This window comes from Myotis brandtii, unplaced genomic scaffold, assembly GCF_000412655.1.
Source record: "Myotis brandtii unplaced genomic scaffold, ASM41265v1 scaffold441, whole genome shotgun sequence".
In the NCBI taxonomy this organism is placed as follows: domain Eukaryota; kingdom Metazoa; phylum Chordata; class Mammalia; order Chiroptera; family Vespertilionidae; genus Myotis; species Myotis brandtii.
The window spans coordinates 895,419-917,119 of NW_005366873.1; the positions used below are offsets into that span (position 1 = coordinate 895,419).

A 21,701-nucleotide genomic window follows, 5' to 3' on the forward strand; every position below is an offset into this window, starting at 1 on the left:
ACAGTCCAGTTCCCCCCAAGCAGGCATGTAGAGCGAAGAACAGAGAACCCCTCCACCCTCAGCTCCTAGTCCAGGCCACTGGATCTAACCAGGAGAGGAGATGGGCAATGCTTCTCATGTCCCTAACTCTGGGTGGCAGTTCTACTCAAGGAGGAAGCATGAGAGGTCTGAGTGCTCATCCTCTAACTCAAAGGGTGGCAGCTAAACACCAGGCCCAGCAGGCTAAGAACACCAGGGCCGCGCAGTCTTCACCTCTCCTCACTTACTGGGCAGAGGTCCTTGCCAAAGAGGCCAGCTGAGAAGAGCAGGGGCTACCACCCCGACCCAGTGCCCCGCACAAAGAGCAGTGGTGTCACACCAAGGGGAACAGGTTACTAATCCCACCTACAATTCCACAAACTGGCACAGAGCTCTTCCAAGAGAACTGACTTGATATGGAGCAGAGAGGGTGGGAAAGTTAAGGGAATGGTCGAAAACCAGGGAGGTTTTCCTGGGTAGCAATTAAAGAGATGGCTGCTAGCTCCATGAGAACCATAGCTCAAAGACCAGGTAAAAGTTTACCTGAAGGAGGAGGGATGGGAAAGGAAGATGAGGACAGCTAATAAGAGCCCAACAGGGACTGAAATTGAAATCAAATGGACTGTGGAACAATTTATGCCCCAAAGCATTGTTGAAAGTTCCAGTGGTTCTCAACCTTCTGGCCCTTTAAATATAGTTCCTCATGTTGTGACCCAACCATAAAATTATTTTCATTGCTACTTCATAACTGTAATGTTGCTACTGTTATGAATCGTAATGTAAATATCTGATATGCAGGATGGTCTTAGGTGACCCCTGTGAAAGGGTGAAAGGGTCTTTTGACCGCCAAAGGGGTCGAGACCCACAGGTTGAGAACCGCTGGTTGAAACTAAGAGAGCAATCAGTCAGGAATTAGTGGAGGCTGTGTAGTGATGTGACACAAACAGAGACAGAGAGCTAAACGGGAAGTCAGGGGGGGAGTCAAGGAGCCCTGCTGAAGTTACCGCCATCCCAGGGAGACTGTGTGCATCCCCCCCAGGTTGCCTCCTCCCAGGAGCAACATCACAGGATGATGCATTTGGAGGAGGAGAGAGACTTTGCTAAAAGAGTCCAGCCAGGTCACTACACAAATAAAATTACAACAGCCCCAGGGAGTGGGGGAGTCACAGAATCAGGATCTAGAGTTGCTACACTATATTATCTAAAATGTCTACTTTTCAGGGTAATCTATTACACGCAGCAAAGAAGGAAAGTGAGACCCAGATGGAGGGAGAAAGAGAACAGAAATGTCTTTGAGAGGGCCCAGATGTCGGATGAGCAAAAAAACACTTCAAGGCAGCTATTATAAATATCAGAATTATGTTACAAATACATTCACAAGCTTAAAGGCAATGTCTGCCGACAAGACACTAAAAGAAGTTAGTTCTTCAGTCTTCAATCACTTATTCCAATGCAGAGTGCTGGCAAAGGCAATTATGTAATTAGAAAACAAAGTAGGATGCACAGTTCTTTTCCTAATAAATTTGAAAAGCAGTTGTGATAAACCAGTACATATATAATTGGTCTGTTGAGCTTGTAACATATAGAAATGTAATATACCAGAAGTGGGCAAAGGTAAGCTTCAAGATGTGATGATGTTCTTTTGAGTGAATAAAGCTATCGTAATCATCATAACCTGCATGTCTTTTTCCATATAAACAACTATAAACCTACTTTTGCCCACCCTGTTTTTGACAATTAGAGCACAAAGGGAGGGATGGAAGTAAAGCTCTGTTAACGTAAGGAAATGATGCCACATAGTAACTCAAATCAGCAAAAACAAATGATCAAATAAGCCCGCAAAAATATTCAATAACTTGTATATGAAACAAGATTAAATAAGAACATGTACACTAGAATTATTCATAATAGCAAAAACCGGCACAGCCCAAATATCCACCCACAGGGAAATCGAGAATTTTTGAAGGTGCTATGTTCCCACAGTAAGGGTATCTCACACAGGACAATTCTGCCAGCAACCCTATCATACTTCCCTAACCCATTCACCCTTCCTCCCTCCTAAATGACCATTCTGGACTTTGTCTTCTCCCATCCAACCTCAGTCTTCTAATAAATATCACCCATTCTCGCTCTCAACTGATAATCCCACTTCCTATTTCACTAAGAATAAAAAAAAAATCAAATCAAAACGTCCACAAACTCTCATCCATCTACCCACTTATCTGCAACTGCATTCATATAACCTACCTGCCCTCCTAATCCTATGAATAAACTGTCTAGGCTCCTAGAGGCCAGCCTGTGTCCACTAGTCCCACTGCTACTTGTTTTCTCAAGTACATCCTGCTGGAAAGTTCTTCCCTTTCTTGCATCAGTATTTTTAACATCATCTTGATCTTTCCTAACAGCCAACAAACAATTATTTCTCCAATATTGGGGGGGGAAACCTCTCTTGTCCTCACCTACCTGACCCTCTCTTACCCTATTTTTCTCCTTCCCTTCTAACTAAGCTCCTCAGAAAAGTTGTCAATACTTTTCTCCAATTCCTCTTCTCCCATCATGACCAGACTCAGGACGATCAGAATGTCACCCTACACTCCACGGGAACTTCTCCCATCGAGGTCAGCAAAACACCAGTTTGCCAGGTTCTGTGAGCCTTTCTTAATCCTCACGTCACCTTGCCTCTCAGCAGCTCCTGACAAGCTTTCTCTCCTTTGAAACCCACTCCTGGCTTGTAGGACACACTTTCCTGGTTTCAGGCTAACTCACTAACTGCTTATTCTCTGTCTCTTTTTCTGATTGTTCATCCTTATCTCTCCGAGCAGAAACGTAGTATCCAGATGCCCAAACTCCTATATCCAGCCACCTAGTGTGCATATCCACTAGGATGTGTAATATGTAGCTCAAATTAAATAAACCTAAAACCGAGCTTCTAAATCTTCCTTCACACCAAACCGACTCCTGCGACAAAATTCATCATCTCCATTAATGCTGACTTCATGCTTTCAGGTCTTCCAAGGCCTGATTCCACTCTCGCTCCTCTCCCTCTTCCACTCGATTCCCAATCCCTTAGTCTATGCAATCTGTGGGCTCTGCCGTGAAAATATATTGAGAATCTAACCAATTCTCATCACCTGCACATTGCCTCCCTGGTCCCAGACACTATCATCTGTTTCTTCAATTATTGCAATAGTCTCCTAAATGGTCCTCTTGCTTCTGCTCTTGTATCATAATCACAACACAGCAGCCAAAGTGATCCTGTAAAGACCCAAGTCAGAGCATTTCGCATCTCTACTCAAAACCCTCCACTGGCTTCCCATATCAGAGTAAAAGTCACAATCTCTATCATGACCCCTATGACTCTGGAAGACAGGGTTCCCCATTCCCACTCTCGGGTCATTTTCTCCCACTTCACCCAACCCACTCTAAGACCCTTTAACCCAGCAGTACCGGCCCCCTGGCTATTTCAAAGGATAAGCACAGTCCCATCTCAACCATGGCTTTTCCCTAGCTTCCTCTCTGCCCAGAACCCCTGTCCCTCAGGTGTCCGCCTGGCTCATCCTCTCATCTCCTTCATGTCTTTACCCAAATGTGTTCTCAGTGATGTCTTCTCGTACCACCCTATTTACATGTAACAACCTAAAAACACCTATCCTCTTTCCATGCTTTCTTCTTTCTCCATAGTATTTATTATCATTTAAGATACATTTTACTTATTTCCATTTTGTCTGCCTCCCCTTATTAAAATATATTTCCAAAACATAAAGTTGATGTTTAAACAGCTCCCTAAGAAAAGCATGCAATGTTAAACAATACATGCAAAACTCCAAAACTGACAAGCTAACGATGTGTTTGCAAATACACACAGAAGGATAAAAAAACCTATAAAGAAAAGCAATGAAACAATTAATACAATAGGAATATGGTTACCTCTTTGGGGGATAATGAAGGGAGAGCCAACATGGAGGCACATGAGGGCTTCCTGGATATTGTAATGTCTGTCCTCTTTCTGGCTTGGGTAGGTAGGGTGTTTACTTCATTATTGTTCTGAAACTATACATGTATGCTTTCATATAGCCTGTTGTCCATATGCAATATTTCCCAGTTTATAAAAGACCACTATGAAAAAAATAAGTACTACATGGCTCAAAATTACCTTAAAGGGTAAAGCTATAGAAATAAATATTTCTTTAAGTGATCAATATGTGATTTTAACCAGGCATTCCAAATCTCGTAACATATCTTGCTGGTTATAAAGACAACAATCATTTCACCTATATCAATATTTTATGCTCATTTTAGTAAATACCCCCTGCTGTACTATTCCTTCATTGTGTGTATTTCTATTATTTCCCACATATACATGTAGGATAAAATTTTAAGTTATCTGTCTCCTTTACTGAGGAAGTCTTAGGATTATTTCTAATACAGTGTTTGATACAGAGTTAATGATTTTTGTTGAAAAGATTTCAGACACTCACTATGCACAGAAATAAGCAAGGATGAACATCATGAATAGCATGTTCATCAATATTTACTAAAATTTAAGTTAACTAATAAAATTTATAAAAAATTTTTTCACTTTCCAAAACCTGACAGCTACGTTTTTAGAGAAATCACAAAAACTCACAATAAAGCAATAAAATAGCTGTGAAAAATTAAGTGTAAAAAAAAACCAACAACCTCCCATTGCATCACATTTAAAGAGCTAGAAAAAATCATTTTTAACAATATTTCATTGGTTGTAGGATTTTAGGATAATGGCTTTTTTTTTAGCCACCTAACAACACCGTGTCTTCTAGATTTCATTTTTTTCAAGTGTTGCTCTTTTACATGCCTTTGATTACTTTGGCTTCTTTAAAATTTTTCTCTTCCTATTTGGGATAGTATCAGTTTTACTGTGATATTTCTAAGCATAAGCTTCTTTGTACTTATCCTACTTGGTGCTCATGGAACTTCTTCCATTTGTGTGACTTGATGTCTTGTCACTTTTGAAAATTATCAGTATTAAGACTTGAAACAGTGTTGTATATTATTTTCTCACTCCTCTTCTTCTAGATTCCAGTTACATGCATGTTAGACCATTTCCACATGTCCCTTATAATGCTTCCCCTCTTTAATTTTTTATTTTTGTCTTTCTGTATTTCAGTATGGGTTTTCCTTGACCTATCTTCCATTTCATTAATTCTCCTCTTGGCTGTGTCTAGATTGCTGTTAAACCCATCCAAAGAATTCTTAATTCACTTAATGTACTTTTCATTGGTATAATTTCCATTTGATTCTTTTAGTTAAGGTTTCTAGTTGTCTACTTTATATTTTAATTCCTTGAAAATAAAGTTCTAATCATTTTAAAGTTTCAGAAAACACTGTTGTCCTTCAGGTGTGTTTATAATAGCTATTTTTTCCAATTTTTGTTTTTTTCCTAAGCGTTTTTTAAATTTTATACCAGATATTGCACATAATATTACTGAAGAAATAATTTGAGGCTCTGTGCATTATTATCTTCCTCAAGCGAGAATTAACTTTTGCTCTGCCAACTAGTTAGGCTATGCACAGATCACCATAATCCAATGAAAGACTGTGATGATTCAAGGTGAGTTTATCCTACTAATAGGTTTAGAACTTCAGGGATGAGACTAAATCCTTAAGTATGTAGCCAGACCCCTCTTCCTTAGCACATGTGAAAATCCAATTTTGCTCTTCCACATTGATTGACAAAAGCCAGGATCAGTTTCTCAGTTTTCAGGATTTATAATTGTCTCAAGGACAAAAGTTGAACAAAATGCCAATCTTACCTCCCTGGACATTCTACCTCTCCTAGATCTTGATCCACAAATTCTCAGTTCCTTAATAGTTAACTGATGCCTTCAAAGGATGTAATTCCTAATATTTTTTCAGTGGAAATAATGGTTCAAATAACCCATAAAATATAATTCCTCCAAACACACATTTTCTATTATTTCAACACAGTCGTATATTTACCAAACTATACCTACTAAACCATAAACCCATTTTTGATGTGGCAAAAATGTAAAATTAGTATGTACAATGGGCACATAATAGTAACGTTTTAAAGTTACATAATATTTGACAAATGAAACTGATACACACTATAATCCATGTATAGTAGCAAACTTGAAAAATAAGCAAACAAAAAGCAAAAAAACTTTAAGAATGTTACAAATAGAAAAATACCATTTTAGTTCTCACTGATGTTACAAATCTTATTTTTTTTTTAAGCAGAACCCAAGGAAATAGTAAAGGATCATATGTATCTATAACATATTTGTAATGAGGTGCTCAAAATAATTTACAAATTATTTTATTAAATTCTCCTAAGGGACAAGTATACAGTGTTACTTGTGCATATGCTAAAATTGCCAAGACTGATCATTATATTCTTCTATGCAACATTTCACTATGAGAAATTTTCAAGTAAATAATCATGTAAGATCTGATCAAATTTCATTATGTAGTAAACAACAACTAACTCTCTCATTTTGATTTCATTCAAATAATACCCGTACTTCTCTTATCCATTCACTTTAATAAGTTCTTTCCCTGAGCAATACTGTGCCCATTATTATTAATGTGAACTATGCGGCCTCTATCTTGCAGAAGCAGTTATCTTTTCCTTTTTGATATGACACAGTATCTGTCATATATGCAAAAATATGTTAAGCAGGTTGATGGTGCCTTAGTTTCTACACAATTCCTCTTTTTATTATAGCAAAAAGTCAATAAGAAATGTTAGCAATATTAAAATAGGAAATAAAATGTAATATATAGATTACCTAAAACAAAAAGGTATTTTATTAATGTTAATAGTTATAAAAATATAAAGAATAATACTACATTTTATTAGACTAAAAATAATGAAAATTAACAAGGTCACCTAAAGAAGTCTTAATTTTTTTAAATTCCATCTTTCTTTCTTCAAATAAAGTTAAAAAATAGAATATATGTTTGAAACTGAAGGGGGTATAACAAATCACAATTTGGTAAAAAACTGTATTTCATTTCACATAAAGGAATGTGTGCTAAAAGTTTAAAAGAATGTGTAGTATCTTAAAAAAAAAGACACAAAGAAATCACTTCCCTGGTTAATCAATCAATAAAAAAATAATAATATTGCAAATACAAAGAGAGCGTTACGGTTATGAAAAGGAAATTCACTAAACAGGAAACACAAGTGGCAAATGAAGACATAAAAAGATGCTTTCTCACAGTAGTAACCAGGATATATGTATTAAAATATCAGTATCATTCACACACATTACTCTGGCAGAAAGAAAATATCCCCACCTTTACCAAGTGTTAGTGAGAATAAGGAGAAACAGGGACACTCATATCTTGCTGGTGGAAACATACATTACCACAGTCACTTGAGGAGCAATTAGGCAACATGCAGTAAATTTGAGGACATGAATATCCTCAGATTCACCACTTCATTGTTAAGTACATACCCTAGAGAAACTCTTGCATTTGTGCCTGAGCAGACCAGTATAAGACGTACACTGCAGCATTTTTATAACAACAAAAGGAAAATTTAGCTAAATGTCACAAGCTTTGTATTTCACAGGAAATGAGATAATAAAACTGAAGACATGGTTTTAAAATTTACAAGTGAATATAAAATATGAGTGCAAAGTAGAACAAATCCCAAGACAGATAATAACAATCCTAAAAGTTTGGTAAGCAAAACTTCCTGTCTGAATTAAATGTAACATCAGCACCAATAAGCACAAGTAACTGTAATGCTTACAGGATCAGAACCCACTTTAAAGTCGATCCTTCACAGCAATGCTGGCTACACAGAAAATCTACTATTTTGTGCCTTTGCTGCATAATTGAATATCATTAGTTGCAATAAAAGAAGGCCAAGAATGTCTCCCTGAAAATACTTAATAAACACCACTATTATACAAATATAAACTACAACAGTGACACACTTTCCCAACATACTTTTGGCCTCATCTACTCACCAAGTCTTAGTGTTCACTTCATACTTATAAAGATCATCCACCAATCCATACTTGTTGCCTGGTAATGCCTTATAGCCTCCATGAACATAAATGGATTTTGTTATTTCATCATACACACTGGTATGACCATATCCACCTTGAACAATAGCGCCTTTAGTTTCTGAAACAAGCCAAGTGTTTGATGCTGTAAGAGAAAGAAGATAAATCATGAATTCCTAGTATTTAAAATATAACTAATATGTCATCAAACCACCTAGTTAATTGTAATGCCACCTTTTTATGAGTAAGGTATACTTAATATTCATTTAATCAAGAAGCAATTATTAAATCTGAGCTAGTTACTATGTTAGGTGCTAGGGGTTCAAGATGAGTAAGACTGGCCTTTCTGTAGATCAAACTCTGAAATACGAAAATGCCAAATTTATGTGTGCACGAGGAAAAAGAAAACTCTTATTCTCACATACATTTCTGTAATTATAAATAACTCTGGGGAAAAAAGCTGTAATAAATAGTTTCTGAGCGCCTACTATGTAAAGGCTCTGAGTTAGTCACTGATATTACAAATACAAAAAAAGATGTGATCTCTGCCCTTAACAATTTCTGTGCTGTCCTTTATCACTTCAAACAGGCATTAAATAATAAAAGAAGAAATCCCTGGAACATCAGAAAAGGTCAATAAATACAGCAGAAATATGAGTACACACTACCTTTGCTCTGAGATTTCTAAATAATAACTGATGAAGAAAACAAAAATTATAACATCATCTGGTACTCAAGCCAATGGTATTAAAAAGTGGGGAAGATGAGGGAATCTAAATGAAAGTAAGGCTGCCGTACTTCCCTTGAAGGTTTAAAATGTTGATACTAGATGATTATGATTACATGTGTGTATTTTTATAACCACAGTAATTTCTAAAAAAAAACTATTCAAAGAGATACACTCAAGAGTAGTATAAGTATACCAAGATAAAATTCTAAGTTGTTCAAGAAGAAAGAAAACAGAAGCAGAGGCACATACACACACACACACACACACAGGAAATAAAACAAATAAAACAGCAGACTTAGGTACAGACTTAGCATATGTAAATTGTGTCAAAATTGAAAGTTTATTTAAAAATAGATATTCACCTTACTAGGAATGGATAGTTCATCATGAAATAACAGTATTTCACTCAACTATTTCTGAAACATTAAAAAAATTTAAAAGTATAATAGCTGTGACACAGGTCTAACACCAAAGAGTGTCCTCTTAAATACCAGCGCAGCGCTTCTCAAGGTCTGATCACTAGCAATTCAATCAAGGAACCCACAGGTGACATGGTAGTCTCAGATGAAAAGCTAAGGCAATGATTTTGTTCAGGTACAGGTGATAAACTTAAAATGCAAAGTTAATTATGATCCATGTTCTCATCACATTTTTATTTTGCATTTAGAAATGTACACTTGCTACAAGAAATCATTTTGGCTCCATAAACATTCAAGCTTTACTTGCAACATTTTTTGGTCAATTCCTAGAATGATGGCAAAGAACTTGTACTTAATACATGATCATTCACTCAACAAAAGGAAGAGCTAACTAAATCCTTAGATGCCAGAATCATGATTCCAAGCAATGATGGGCTGAAACTATTCTAACAATAAAGGTCAAGCCCTCATTGATGTTACAACATTAAGTAGACAAGTGCAGGGCAGAGTGCACCTCACTTCACAACAAGCACTTACATAAAAAGCAGGAACTAAAGTCTAAGGAAGAAACTTTGTCGCCAGCAACCGAATGCCATAATGACCAGAACAACCAGTCGCTATGATGCCCACTGCAGCCAGCAAACTGGTCCAAACGGGGGGTGGGGCCGGCAAGCCAGCCTCCTGCAGCCCCTACCCCTGGCCAGCCCCACCCCCAATCGCCCCCCAACCCCAATCGGGGGTGGGGCCCGCCAATCACCCATAGTCCCTCTCCCCAGCCAGCCCAGCCCTGATTGGGGTGGGCCAGCCAGCCAACGTTCCCCCCACTTCCCGCCCCCCCAAGCTCCTCCTCCCAACAGGCCCAGCCCCGATCCGCCCCAATTGGGGCCAGGCCGGCTGGACCCCACCCGTGCACGAATTCATGCACTGGGACTCTAGTTATTAGTATAAAATATAAATTTAGGTTGCATTAAAAATATTAATAAAATATCAACTTTAGAACAAGGGCAAGTAATGGTGTCACATTAGGCACCACACCATGCTCTATGAAGCTCTGTGAAGTTTGAATGGGTCATTACGAAGTACAGTCTGTGCACAGAGGGCGGGAAAGATGACAATGTGTATTTCACACTTATATAACCCTTTGACTAGCTGCATGATCAATGGCCAGTTGTGCGAGACATCTGTCCTCAGTTCCTTTATCTGTAAAATGGGGTTAAAAGAGCATATATTTTGTATGTTCACTTTCAGGAGTTAATATGTATAAAGTGTTTATAATACCACCTAGCATGGAGTAAGGCTTCAATAAATGTTAGCTGTTGCTATTATTATTATTCATTAGGAAATATCCTTTATGTTACTAGTGGCTATGCTACTAGTAGATATTAATATTGTTAATAAGATATTAATGAAACCTTATAATGTGCATACTAGAAGAACTAGGGATGCTCATCTAAAGAATAAAAAGTAAATGAAAAATAACATATCTCAAAATATTTGTAGGGCCAGTATGTGAAAGAGTGATTAAATTTCATTTGTGGGGTTCTACATAGTCATGAAAACATCATAACTGCATATTCCTTCTTAACATAAATTCTTACATTTAAATATATACGACAACAGAATGGCTGCCTGTTAGGGACTGACATCTCCACCACTGTAGGAAAGTAAAGCAGAGACGGAAAGACCAGAATTTTCTGTATTCTGAATGCACATTTACTAAAACTTTTCAATCTAACTCATGCACATTTTCAATTATATATTTTTATGTAGCTTATAAACAGTTCTAAAAGCATATTATTTAATAATTTTATTTATCAAAACTAAAGTCTTTTGTGATATTTTCTGAGACATTGAGAAATTTTTAAAAAATGCATACAATCTTAGCGGCAGCCTTTGTCACAAAGACGGAGCAATTTATTGAAACCTTTTACTTACTGCATTGAAATTGTTTTACTTTCCCTAATAAGTCTTGTAAAGTTCTTCACAAATGAAATGCAACAACAAATGCCAGGCCTACTTTAAGCACAGTGAAACTCCATGCTTTATGATTCCGATGACGGAATTATTTTTAAAGGGGAGATTTCTTCTATTAAAATTGCCTAATTCCCACCACCTAATATGCCTGTTCTGTAGATCAACACTTTAAGACACCAGTTTGCTGAAAAGCAAAATTCCATCCGCAGTTGAAATTCACCAGAGAATTTTGAAAAATATGTAATGTTAACAACTGAAGAGAATCACATAGAAGAAAAAATTCACTTCTTAGAAAAATTGTATCTAATGGTTTTCAAATCAAAAGAAAGAGTTAACATGAAATGACATTAATGATGGTTTTCCAACTACTCCTTCCAAATTCTGAAAGCATGAAAATACTAAAGCAAAACATTAATATTATACTAACCTTGAGACTCACATTGAAGTTCTTCGAAAGTTTATGAGGTATTGCTAACTTAAAGGGAAGTAAATTTCCCTCAGGACTAACCCAGAAGAGCTTTATGGTCTAAGTTAGTAAAACCATCCAATAATTCTCCTCTGAGATTTATAGATTCCCTAAAAGCCATAATTCAAAGAATAGCAGAAAGGACAAAGTGATGTTTCTTTTACCGCCAGAGCAAGTTCACAGGAATTCTTACAATTTCAGTTCCAATATATGTCCTATTACAACCAAATATAAAAAACATATATCGACTTCTCTAATCTGTTTTTAGCGCTTCGTTTGAAAATAATTTCAGTCCAGCCAGTGTGGCTCAGCAAGTGACATTGACATTTTTTAAGAATAAAGTTCTTCCCCTTTTAAAATAAAAGATTCCTCATTTGAAGTTTATATGATACTGCTTGATGATTAGATTTAGGCATGTATTCCCACTCAGAATACTCTAAGCCAGGGGCTGGCAACCTATGTCCAAAGGCCAAATAATGGCCTGCTACTCATTTCTGTAAATAAAGATTTACTGGCACAAAGGCAAATTCATTCACATACATACTATCTGTGGCTTGCTTTCAAATTTCAATGGCAGAATTGAGAAGAAACAGAGACAAAATGACTGAAAGAAAAAGAAAATATTTGCTATCTGAACCTTTACAGAAAAAGTTTCCCAAGCCTGCTATGAGTGATGTTTGTTTCAGCAGTAGCATATCCAGAGGCACGCAATGCCCAATGAAAAAAAAATTTGCTATCTGAACCTTTACAGAAAGTTTGCCAAGCCTGCTATGAGTGATGTTTGTTCAGCAGTAGCATATCCAGAGGCACGCAATGCCCAATTTCCCATGGCTCATGATGCGAACTTTGATCACCCATACAAGTACTGACATAGTTATTACTATTTCCCCCTGCACCGTATACACAATCAGTGGGGAAGACACTTAGATACCAAGCACATCTCACCAAAAATCCATCCCCTCCCCCACAGATTTAGCATCCAACAATGCCAGCCTGCACTCTGTATAAGAAAGAGAATTCCCCCCAGCACTATTTGTGTCTGCTGGTCTGTCCATTATGGGGTGCTAGCTCATGGATAATATTTTCCACCAGTTTATAATTTATTACTTGCTTAAATTATTTTGATGCTGAAGTCGCCCCAGACTATCAATGGGACCCCTCCAAGCTGACATAGGACTGTTTCTGTGACAGGACCCATCACTTTCCTGAGCACTTCCTGCATTTGGTAGAACAAGACGTATCAGGCTCATCTTTGCTTTCCCTGCCACAGCCTTACAATCAGCCATAACTACTTATGGGAATGTTATTAGAAACTGGATCTGGGAAAATCAGTGATCAGTGTGATCACTACTAGGGTGTCTTAGCTTCTAGGCCATTTTGGAAGAATCTACATCTACAGCTTTCTGTCTATCTATCTGAACATAAGCTCACACTGATGCCTCCAATTCCAACCCATTCAGACAGGATTCTTCCTTTCTCTCCCCATTTCACGTCTATATCTCCTATCTTCCACACTGAGAACTTTAATTCCTAATATCAACTCATTTTTTCAATCTAACAATACACCTAAAATAATTTCAGAAGTGCTTCACCAAAACCTTCCAAAACAAACGTAAAAGGTTTGCTTGCACTTCTTCCCCACATCCACACCTAGACAGAGGCCATTCTGTCAAACATTATGTTAAAAAGCCACTTGGATTTGTTCAATCTCTTTCCCTATCAGAATGGTTGTGTTATTCATTTGAAACATGGTTGAGTGAAATAAATCCACCTAATAATTACAGATGGAATATTCTATATTTTGTAAATAAGGAGATGTTCTCTTTGTTCATTTGAAGACTTCTAAGAGTATTTTGTAAAGGAGATGTTCTCTTTGTTCATTTGAAGACTTCTAAGAGAGAATGGGACATCTATAATAATCTATAATAATAAAGGTGTAATATGCTAATTAGACCAGACAGCTGAACGTCCTTCCGAAGCCGCAGCGAGTGGGGGCGAGGCAGAGGTGGTTAGGGGTGATCAGCAGGCAGGCGAGCAGTTAGGGGCGATCAGGCAGGCTGGCAAGTGGTTAGGGGCGATCAGGCAGGCAGGCAGGCAGGTGAGAGGTTAGGAACCAGCGGCCCCGGATTTCGAGAGGGATGTCCAATTGCCAGTTTAGGACCAATCCAGCAGGGATTCCTGGGGGATCAGGACTAAACCGGCAGTCGGACATCCCCCCCAAGGAGTCCTGGATTGCGAGAGGGTGCAGGCTGGGCTGAGGGAACACCCCCCCTCCACTCCCAAGCACGATTTCATTCACCGGGCCTCTAGTATAAAACAACAGTCTTCACAGATAGTTAGGCCTGCTCAAAAACAAACAAACAAACAAAAAACAGAAAAAATAAAATTGGATCCAATAGAACCTTACTGAATATCAAGAGTTAAATGGCTTCCCTTCTTCTCCTTCTATTTCTAATTGCATTCTTTCTACTTGGACAAAACACATAACATTTGCATACTGTCTATTGACATCTACACCCTTGTTTTAGTCTTAGCTCTAAAATTAAATACGTGAAGTGTTCTCCATCAGTCTTTTACCTGAAGTGTTCCCATTCATCGCTTCCTGAGATGAAGCTTATTCTCTAGGAGAGGGGTTGGCAAAGTACACCCCAGGGACCAAATCCAGCCCAACTGTTCTGTAAATCCTGTTTTACTGAAACACAGCCACGCTCCTTCATCTTTCTACCTTTACACGGCTGCCTGTGTACAGCTTCAATGGCAGAGCTGAGTAGTGACAACACATACCAGGTAGCCCATATAGAGCCTAAATTACTTACTATCTAGACTTTTACTAAAAAAGAAGTCTGCACATTTCTACTTGAGCAGATTTCTTAGGGGAGGCCACATAGAGACAGAATTATCTGAGTTTGGCATGCTCAAACTGTTCTTTCTATAGCCTTGACACCTGAAGGACGGTCTGGTAAGATATAAAACCCTTAGTCTATCCTTGCTTTCCTGAAAAAGTTGTTCCATGTTTGCCTAGATTTTATGTTGCTTTTGAGAAATCTGATACTAACCTAATCTCTTGCCTGTACAAAATATTTCATCTTTCTGCTTGAAGAGACTGAATATTTTTTCTTTATCTTTTAAAATATAGTATTTTTATCAAGACGTTTCAAAATTGCTTCTGTGGGTGATTTTTGACAGGTATCCAACCCAACAGCTCAAGCACAGGAGAGTGGATAAGTGAATTGTGGTAGTTATATAATAAAATACAGAAATGCGAAGGAGTTAATAGTGGTAAGTCATAACAACATAGGTGAACCCTGCTTAAAAAAAATGAAATAAAAGAAAACCTCAGAAAACTGCATAAAACGTTATTTCCATTTTAAAAATTCAAAAACAAGTGAACAGAACAGTATGCCATATAAGCACACATGGATATGTGGTAAAGCTATTTTTTAAAACAAATATATAAGAAGATATTCTGAATTTCAGAATAGTGAAGGCAGAAAACCTTTTGAAAAATAAAAATTAATAAGCATGATTAAAAAGAGAAAATTAAAGGGATACAGCAAATGGCTATGCTTTTTAAAATAAATATCCTTTCATCAAATATACTTTGGGGTGATTTTATTAGTTAGACATGATTATTCCTATATTGATGTAAACATAATTATAAAGAGAAAAATTACAAGCAATATCCAACAAATGGTTATGTTTTTTAATAAATAGAAAGTAATGTATAGGCAAACAAGAGTACTATGTATTTTTAAAAATACCAATAGCTAATGTTCTTGAAAAATGTTGAGCAAATATATCAATCTTGAACATCAAGAGAAAATAAAATGCTACAGATTACCACATAGTATTAAAATTGTTAAAGTCCAAGTATAATAGAAGCAGAAAAGGAATACTGCTGACAACCTATTCCTTCCTCCTCAAATATTTACCAGGTATTTAATACATGGCACTTTACTAGAAAGTACACAAACAAAGAGATATACAGCAGGATTGATGCCTTAAAGTCAACTTCTTAGAAAAAGAATAACTATAAAAAGCAATATGTGTTTATAGTCATTTATAAACAAAGAATCCAGAGAAAAATTAAACCACTACCAGAAAATGAAAAAGGCAGTAAACACAATTGTAGAATAACAAGAATCTTTTCATGATTATACAATTATAGAGTCTACCTCCACTTTGTTACTTAAAATAAAAGTTTATGGCGCCTTTACTGCAAGCTGATCTCTACATTATGAGTTTTTCTGATTTTTCCAATAATTTTGTGCATGAAGCTAGTTGATTACTGTCACTTCTAAGCACCTGATAACCATACATCGCTCTTGGAAATTATACTCTAGGGTGCCCTCCTGAAAAATTTCCCTGTCATACCTACTTGTGTGTGTTCCACGTAAGCTATTTCCTTAAGCTCTCTGCTGTTATCTACCTACACACATTTACATTCACAGTTGAGCCTTGAACAACACAGGCTTATGGGTGCCAACCCTTCAAGTAGTTGAAAATCCGAGTGTAACTTTTAACTACCCCAAAACTGAACTACACTTGTTGTCCCTCAGTATCCATGGAGGACTGGTTCCAGGACCCCCCACGGAGGTGAAAATCCATGAAAGCTCAAGTCCCCGATGTTAAATGGTGTAGATCGAGCATACAGTCAGCTCCCTGCATCCACAGACTCCCAACCATGGATGGGAAACAGTATAGGTATCCACTAAAACACAATCTGCATATAAGTGGACTCATGCAGTCCAAACCCATCTTGTTCAGAGGTCAACTGTAAATCAAGCACATTGAATGAAACCTATCTTCAGCTAAAGAATGGTCTGATTTTGGGAACACAGCCCACAGGATTCATCAACTAACTACAAGCGTTATAATTAAAGAAGGAAATTTCAAAGATTACATGTTGATTGAAAGCCTGGTAAGTTCCATCACCACTCTAGTAGTTGTCTCTATTAATGGACCCTTTTTTTTAATTCATCTTTATTTTGAAAGTATTACAGATGTCCCTTTTTTCCCTCCATTAACTCCCTCCATCCCCTCTCCCCCAGGCCTACAGCACGATTGTCTATGTGCCTGGGTTATGCATATGAAGGCTGCCTTCTCTTGTCGGCATTATTTCTGAATTGTCCTAATCGTGTTACCTGCCCTTTCCCAAATAAAATTCTTTCACTTGAATCCTTGTTTTGTGGTCTGCTTGTGTGAAAACGCTTTAGAAAGATCCTGTATTTCCTGCCAGTTGCTGCTAACTTCTTTGCTCCCCCTGACAAGCAAGTTTCCTTGAAAGAGCTGCCCAATTCCCTCTTCAATCCAATTGGGCTTTTACCCAACCACTACACACAGACTGTTCTTGTGCAGATCACCAATGACCTGCGCAGTCCCAAATCCAAGGTCAATCCTTAGTGATCATCTTACTTCACCCACCGGCGGAGCAGCACTTAACAGAGATGGCGACTCTTCTGTTTAAAATCTTTCTTCACTTGGCATCCAGTTCACCGCACTCTTTCTTGCTCATTTTCTTCTTCTCCCCCACCTCTTACCACTGGAACACCCTGGGGCTCAATCACTCTTTCTTTTTATCTGCACCCATTTCCTTAGTGATCTGATTCAGCCGCATGGTTTAAATGCTATCTATCTCTATCCCCAAAACTCCCACATCTACATCTCCAGCCCAGATCTCTCTCTAGAAGAACTCCAGACCCACACATCTAGTTGACATTTTCACTGTAATGTCTAATGGATATCACACATATCAATGTCCAAACTGAAATCCTGACCTTGACTCATCCTTCGCCTCAAACCTGTTTCAGAATCTTCAACATGTCAGTCGATGGCAACTATATCTTTCTAGTTGTTCAGGCCAAAAACCCTGGAGTCATCCTTGACTCCTCTCTTTTATCTCAGACTCTACATCCAAACCCTCAGTACTATTCGTTTTACTCTAAAAACATATAAAACAAATGGACTGATTCTCCTCACTCCAATACTACCACCCTGGTCTAAGCCCATCATCACTGCTCAGACTAACAGTAATCTGACTGCCTCCTCGCTTCTGTTCTTTCCTCCGCAGAGGTTAGTTTCAAGCCAGCCGGAATGATTCATTTAAAAATTATGTCGTTGCTCTGCCCAAAAGCTTGCAACATCTCTCCCTTTCCTCAGAGCAAGAAACAAAGGCTATGCGAAAACCCTATGATTTTGCTCCTTATTACTTCTCTGACCTCATCTGTTAATTTTTATTCTCTCCTCCAGACTCCTTGGTGTTCCCTGACCATGCTCTGAATGTTCTCGCCTTTACACTAGCTGTTCCTACTTCTAGGGAACACTCCCCTTCCCCACAGATTAGCTACATAGCAAACTTCTCCACTTCCTGCAATTCTTTGATCAAAATTCATCTTCTCATTGAGGCTTACCCTGCTGGCCTTCCCAACCACCTCGGTATTCTCAATCCCCTTTGCTTTGCTCTATTTTTATAAAATTTACTATCTTCTAACACATCATACAGCATGCACATCTGTATTATATTTACTACTTATTGGCTGTATCACCCTACTAGAAATAAGTTCCGCAAAGACAAGGAATAAGACCTGATGCATTACTTGCTGATACGCATTACTGCATATGTCCGGAACCAAGTGGAACCAGAAGGGTGATCCTATAAGCTACAAAGTCAGCCAATATATGGAGGTGCTCCTGAGCTCAACAGATCCTCTAAAACTCAAACCAGCAATGGTAATATGCATAAACTTTCAACTACACAGCTAAACATATTCTCTAGTGTCTTAAATTTTGTTACTGTTAATGGATAAGACTCAAACTAAGATAACTGAAGTTAACTAGATGGTTCCTTGGTTTTAAAGCATATTATTACAAAAAAATCTCAAAGAAGACTCAGGATACTAAGCACTGAACCAGAAATACTTCACAGTTATTTTCACTATTATTAGAAGTTTAGTAAGTGGTCATTTTGGAGTATGTTAACTGGGAAATTTTTGTCTCTTTTAAAAATCTCTACATAATGGTGAGATCAATGTCCTTAGAGTATAATTCTGGGTAAATTTTTATCTAGTAAAATACCCTGTTTTCATGAATCGCTCTATTATAATTTCAACTTTCTTTCCCGTTACCTTCACCATAGTGCTGGAAAAGAGAGTCCCTTCTGTAATTAAACAAAACATTCTCAGTTTTCTAGAAGCTTTAAACATGTAAGGATTCTCAAAGTAAATCCGACCTGCATTTGGAGTAGTTGAAGCCATTAAAATCACAAGGGCGGGGGGAAAAAAAAGGAGACATATGTAATACTCTTTGTAATAATTTAAGCAATAAAAAAAATTATAAAAAAGAAAAAAGAAAAAAAAAATCAGTCAGAAAAAAAAAAGCTTAAACTTACATGGCAGTATAGTAATCTCACTATAAACAGCGGGGAAAATGTTTTAAACTGTCTCTGTAGAGATAAGTCTTTACTTATAACTAAGATGATAAATTAACCTATTATTTATGTTCAAACCAGCCCTACTTAATATAGTATCATTCCCTGAAGCAGCACTTGTCTGTGGTATATACAACTTAATTATTCTGGCAGCTTTAAACTATAGTTCCCCATCGTTCTATTTACTCTTTTATGCAAGTACTTTTCAAAGTGAAAGTAATTACGGATTATTTTGACACCACATACTTTCAACAATAAGCAGTGAATTCAAACTGCATTAAGAGTAAATAACATAATAAGCTCATTTTATTATTAAAATATAATTTTACAGAAAAAATTGATGACTTTTACTTTGTACTTAAATGAATCACAGAATTTAAAATCCACCCTTAATTCGCCTATTATTCTTATAAAACTCATAAATAGATCATGTACTCTTCCTATTTCCATATTAGAATATATTCATTCATCTTAGACCTCCATATATTGGCTGACTTGTAGCTTATAGGATCACCCTTCAAGTATGCCTGACAATTAATGCCATTAATAAGACAAAAATCAAATAAAAAATATCCTGTTGGCAAATTTATTTTAAAATAGTATTTTGATTATAGAATAAGCCAAAAGAAACTCTATAGAAGTAGTTTAAAACTTACCCAAACTACAATTGATGTTCTGTAATCAAATTATTCCAAATGAAAACCAAAACCTAGCCCTAGCCGGTTTGGCTCTGTGGATATGGAGCGTCGGCCTGGGGACTGAAGGGTCCCGGGTTCGATTATGATCAAGGGCACATGCCTGGGCTGCGGGCTCCACCTCCAGGAGGGGGCGTGCAAGAGGCAACAGATCAATGATTCTCTCTCATCATTAACGTTTCTCTCTCTCCCTTCCTCTCTGAAATCAATAAAAATATATTTTTTTAAAAAAGAAAAGGAAATCAAAACCTACCAGCCAATGAATTTATCAGTAAACAAACTGTATCAATATTTACCGTTCATAGAAAATTAGAATTAATCTGCTGTGCCTTCCTAGCCATCCCTGGAAAGCATAACTGCCACCATGTCTCAAGGCTGAATTAGACTGTCCTGCAAAAAAGGTTAGTATACAAAGAGGAAAATATATTCTGAAGACCAGAAACTGTATTCAGTGGAAAGGCAGGGTAAGGAATGTGTGTACCATTCAGGTGGCCTAGGGATTTGGTTTTAATGGCCAGTACTGAAGGTAAGCCCATGTGGGCACTGGATCAGAGAACTTCTATACAAAGTCAGGATCCCTGAAGGATTATGTCCTCAATGAAAAAGTGAGTTATTTTTTAATCTGCTCTGCAGAAGCAGACAGAAAATACCACTTGGCTGTATGTAAAGGGAAAAATCTCATTTTTCCTGGGAACTTTTGGTCATAGATCTTGGGGCATGAATTCACTGTATAGCCAAGGTCCAAAGAAAACCACATGCCGAAATGTTAAATTAATTTGGACCAGGATTGCTAGGCCCCAGTAGCACACACACTCTCTCTCTAGAACATGACTAGATAAACTAAGACACAAGGGCAAAATCAGGAATAATGTCATGTCCATCTGTTTACGGACTGTCAGTGTTGGCTTTCTTGCTATCACAGTGGAGTTGATTAGTTGTGACAAAAACCGCATGGGCCACAAAGTCTAAAATATTTACTATCTTGCCCTCTATAGAAAAGACTGTTGATCCCTAGTATAAAATACTGATAATGTCAAAAGTGTTTGAAACAAAGTAGGATGGATTAAGGCCGTAGAAACAGTGTCCTATATACTGGGGCTTGATCAAAGAGTAAAAATATTTGTTGACTTTAGACTTAGTTAAATATTTGCTTTAAAACTTCAAAAGTCAAAAACTTATGGTTCAAGTACAAGCATGGTGATAGCTGAATTCTGAATCTCCCCATTCATTCCCGGGAAGACAATAAAACAACAAGGAAAACATGAATGAAAAGGAAAATTAAATTTCCAGATAAAATAGAATTAAAAAACCCATAAACTCCAAATCAAGTGCAAAAAGCAAGTAAAACCAAGAGCCAGAAGGAGGAAGCCCCAGGAATGCAGAAGGAAGGCAAGAGACAAGGAGTCAGAAGAAGCCTAATAGTGGCAAATCTCAAAATTACTCATTTCCTCAAAAAAAAAATGGGCCTCCTCTGAACATGAGAAGACGTAATTTTTTAAAAGACAACAGAGTGACTATTAAAAATATACAACATGTACAGAAAATGTACAAAAAACGGATGGAGTCACAAAGCAAAATCTAACTTTTTGTTGTGCACAAGAGATATATTTAAAACAAAGTGATTCTGAAAGGTTAACAATAGATGGGCAAAAGCCTATGAAGGAAAGAATGACAGCCCCACCCCAAATAACCAAGAGCCATAATATTAATATCAGACAAGACAGAAATCAGGTCAAAAAACATCAAATAAACAAAGCACTTTATAACATTAATGCGAAAATGAAAGTCATGAATATCCATAATAGCAACTTTCATAAAGCATAAATTCCAGAATATACAAGGAGAAATGGGCAAAAATACACTAACGTATGTAGACTTTCATTTTCACAGCATGACAGATCCAATACAAAAAGTAGAAGAACTAAGAAGCATAATGAATAAAGTAGAATATA

The 21,701-nt window shown here is 37.2% G+C and overlaps 1 protein-coding gene across 1 annotated transcript in view; it reads right to left on the reverse strand.

Moving 5' to 3' along the window:
* ATRNL1 (attractin-like 1) overlaps positions 1–21,701 on the reverse strand; it is a 428,818-nt gene that overhangs the window by 374,872 nt on the left and 32,245 nt on the right. The window contains exon 8 of the mRNA XM_014546342.1: positions 8,001–8,184. Coding sequence (XP_014401828.1) covers positions 8,001–8,184 — 184 coding nt within the window. The remainder of the gene's footprint in view (positions 1–8,000; positions 8,185–21,701) is intronic.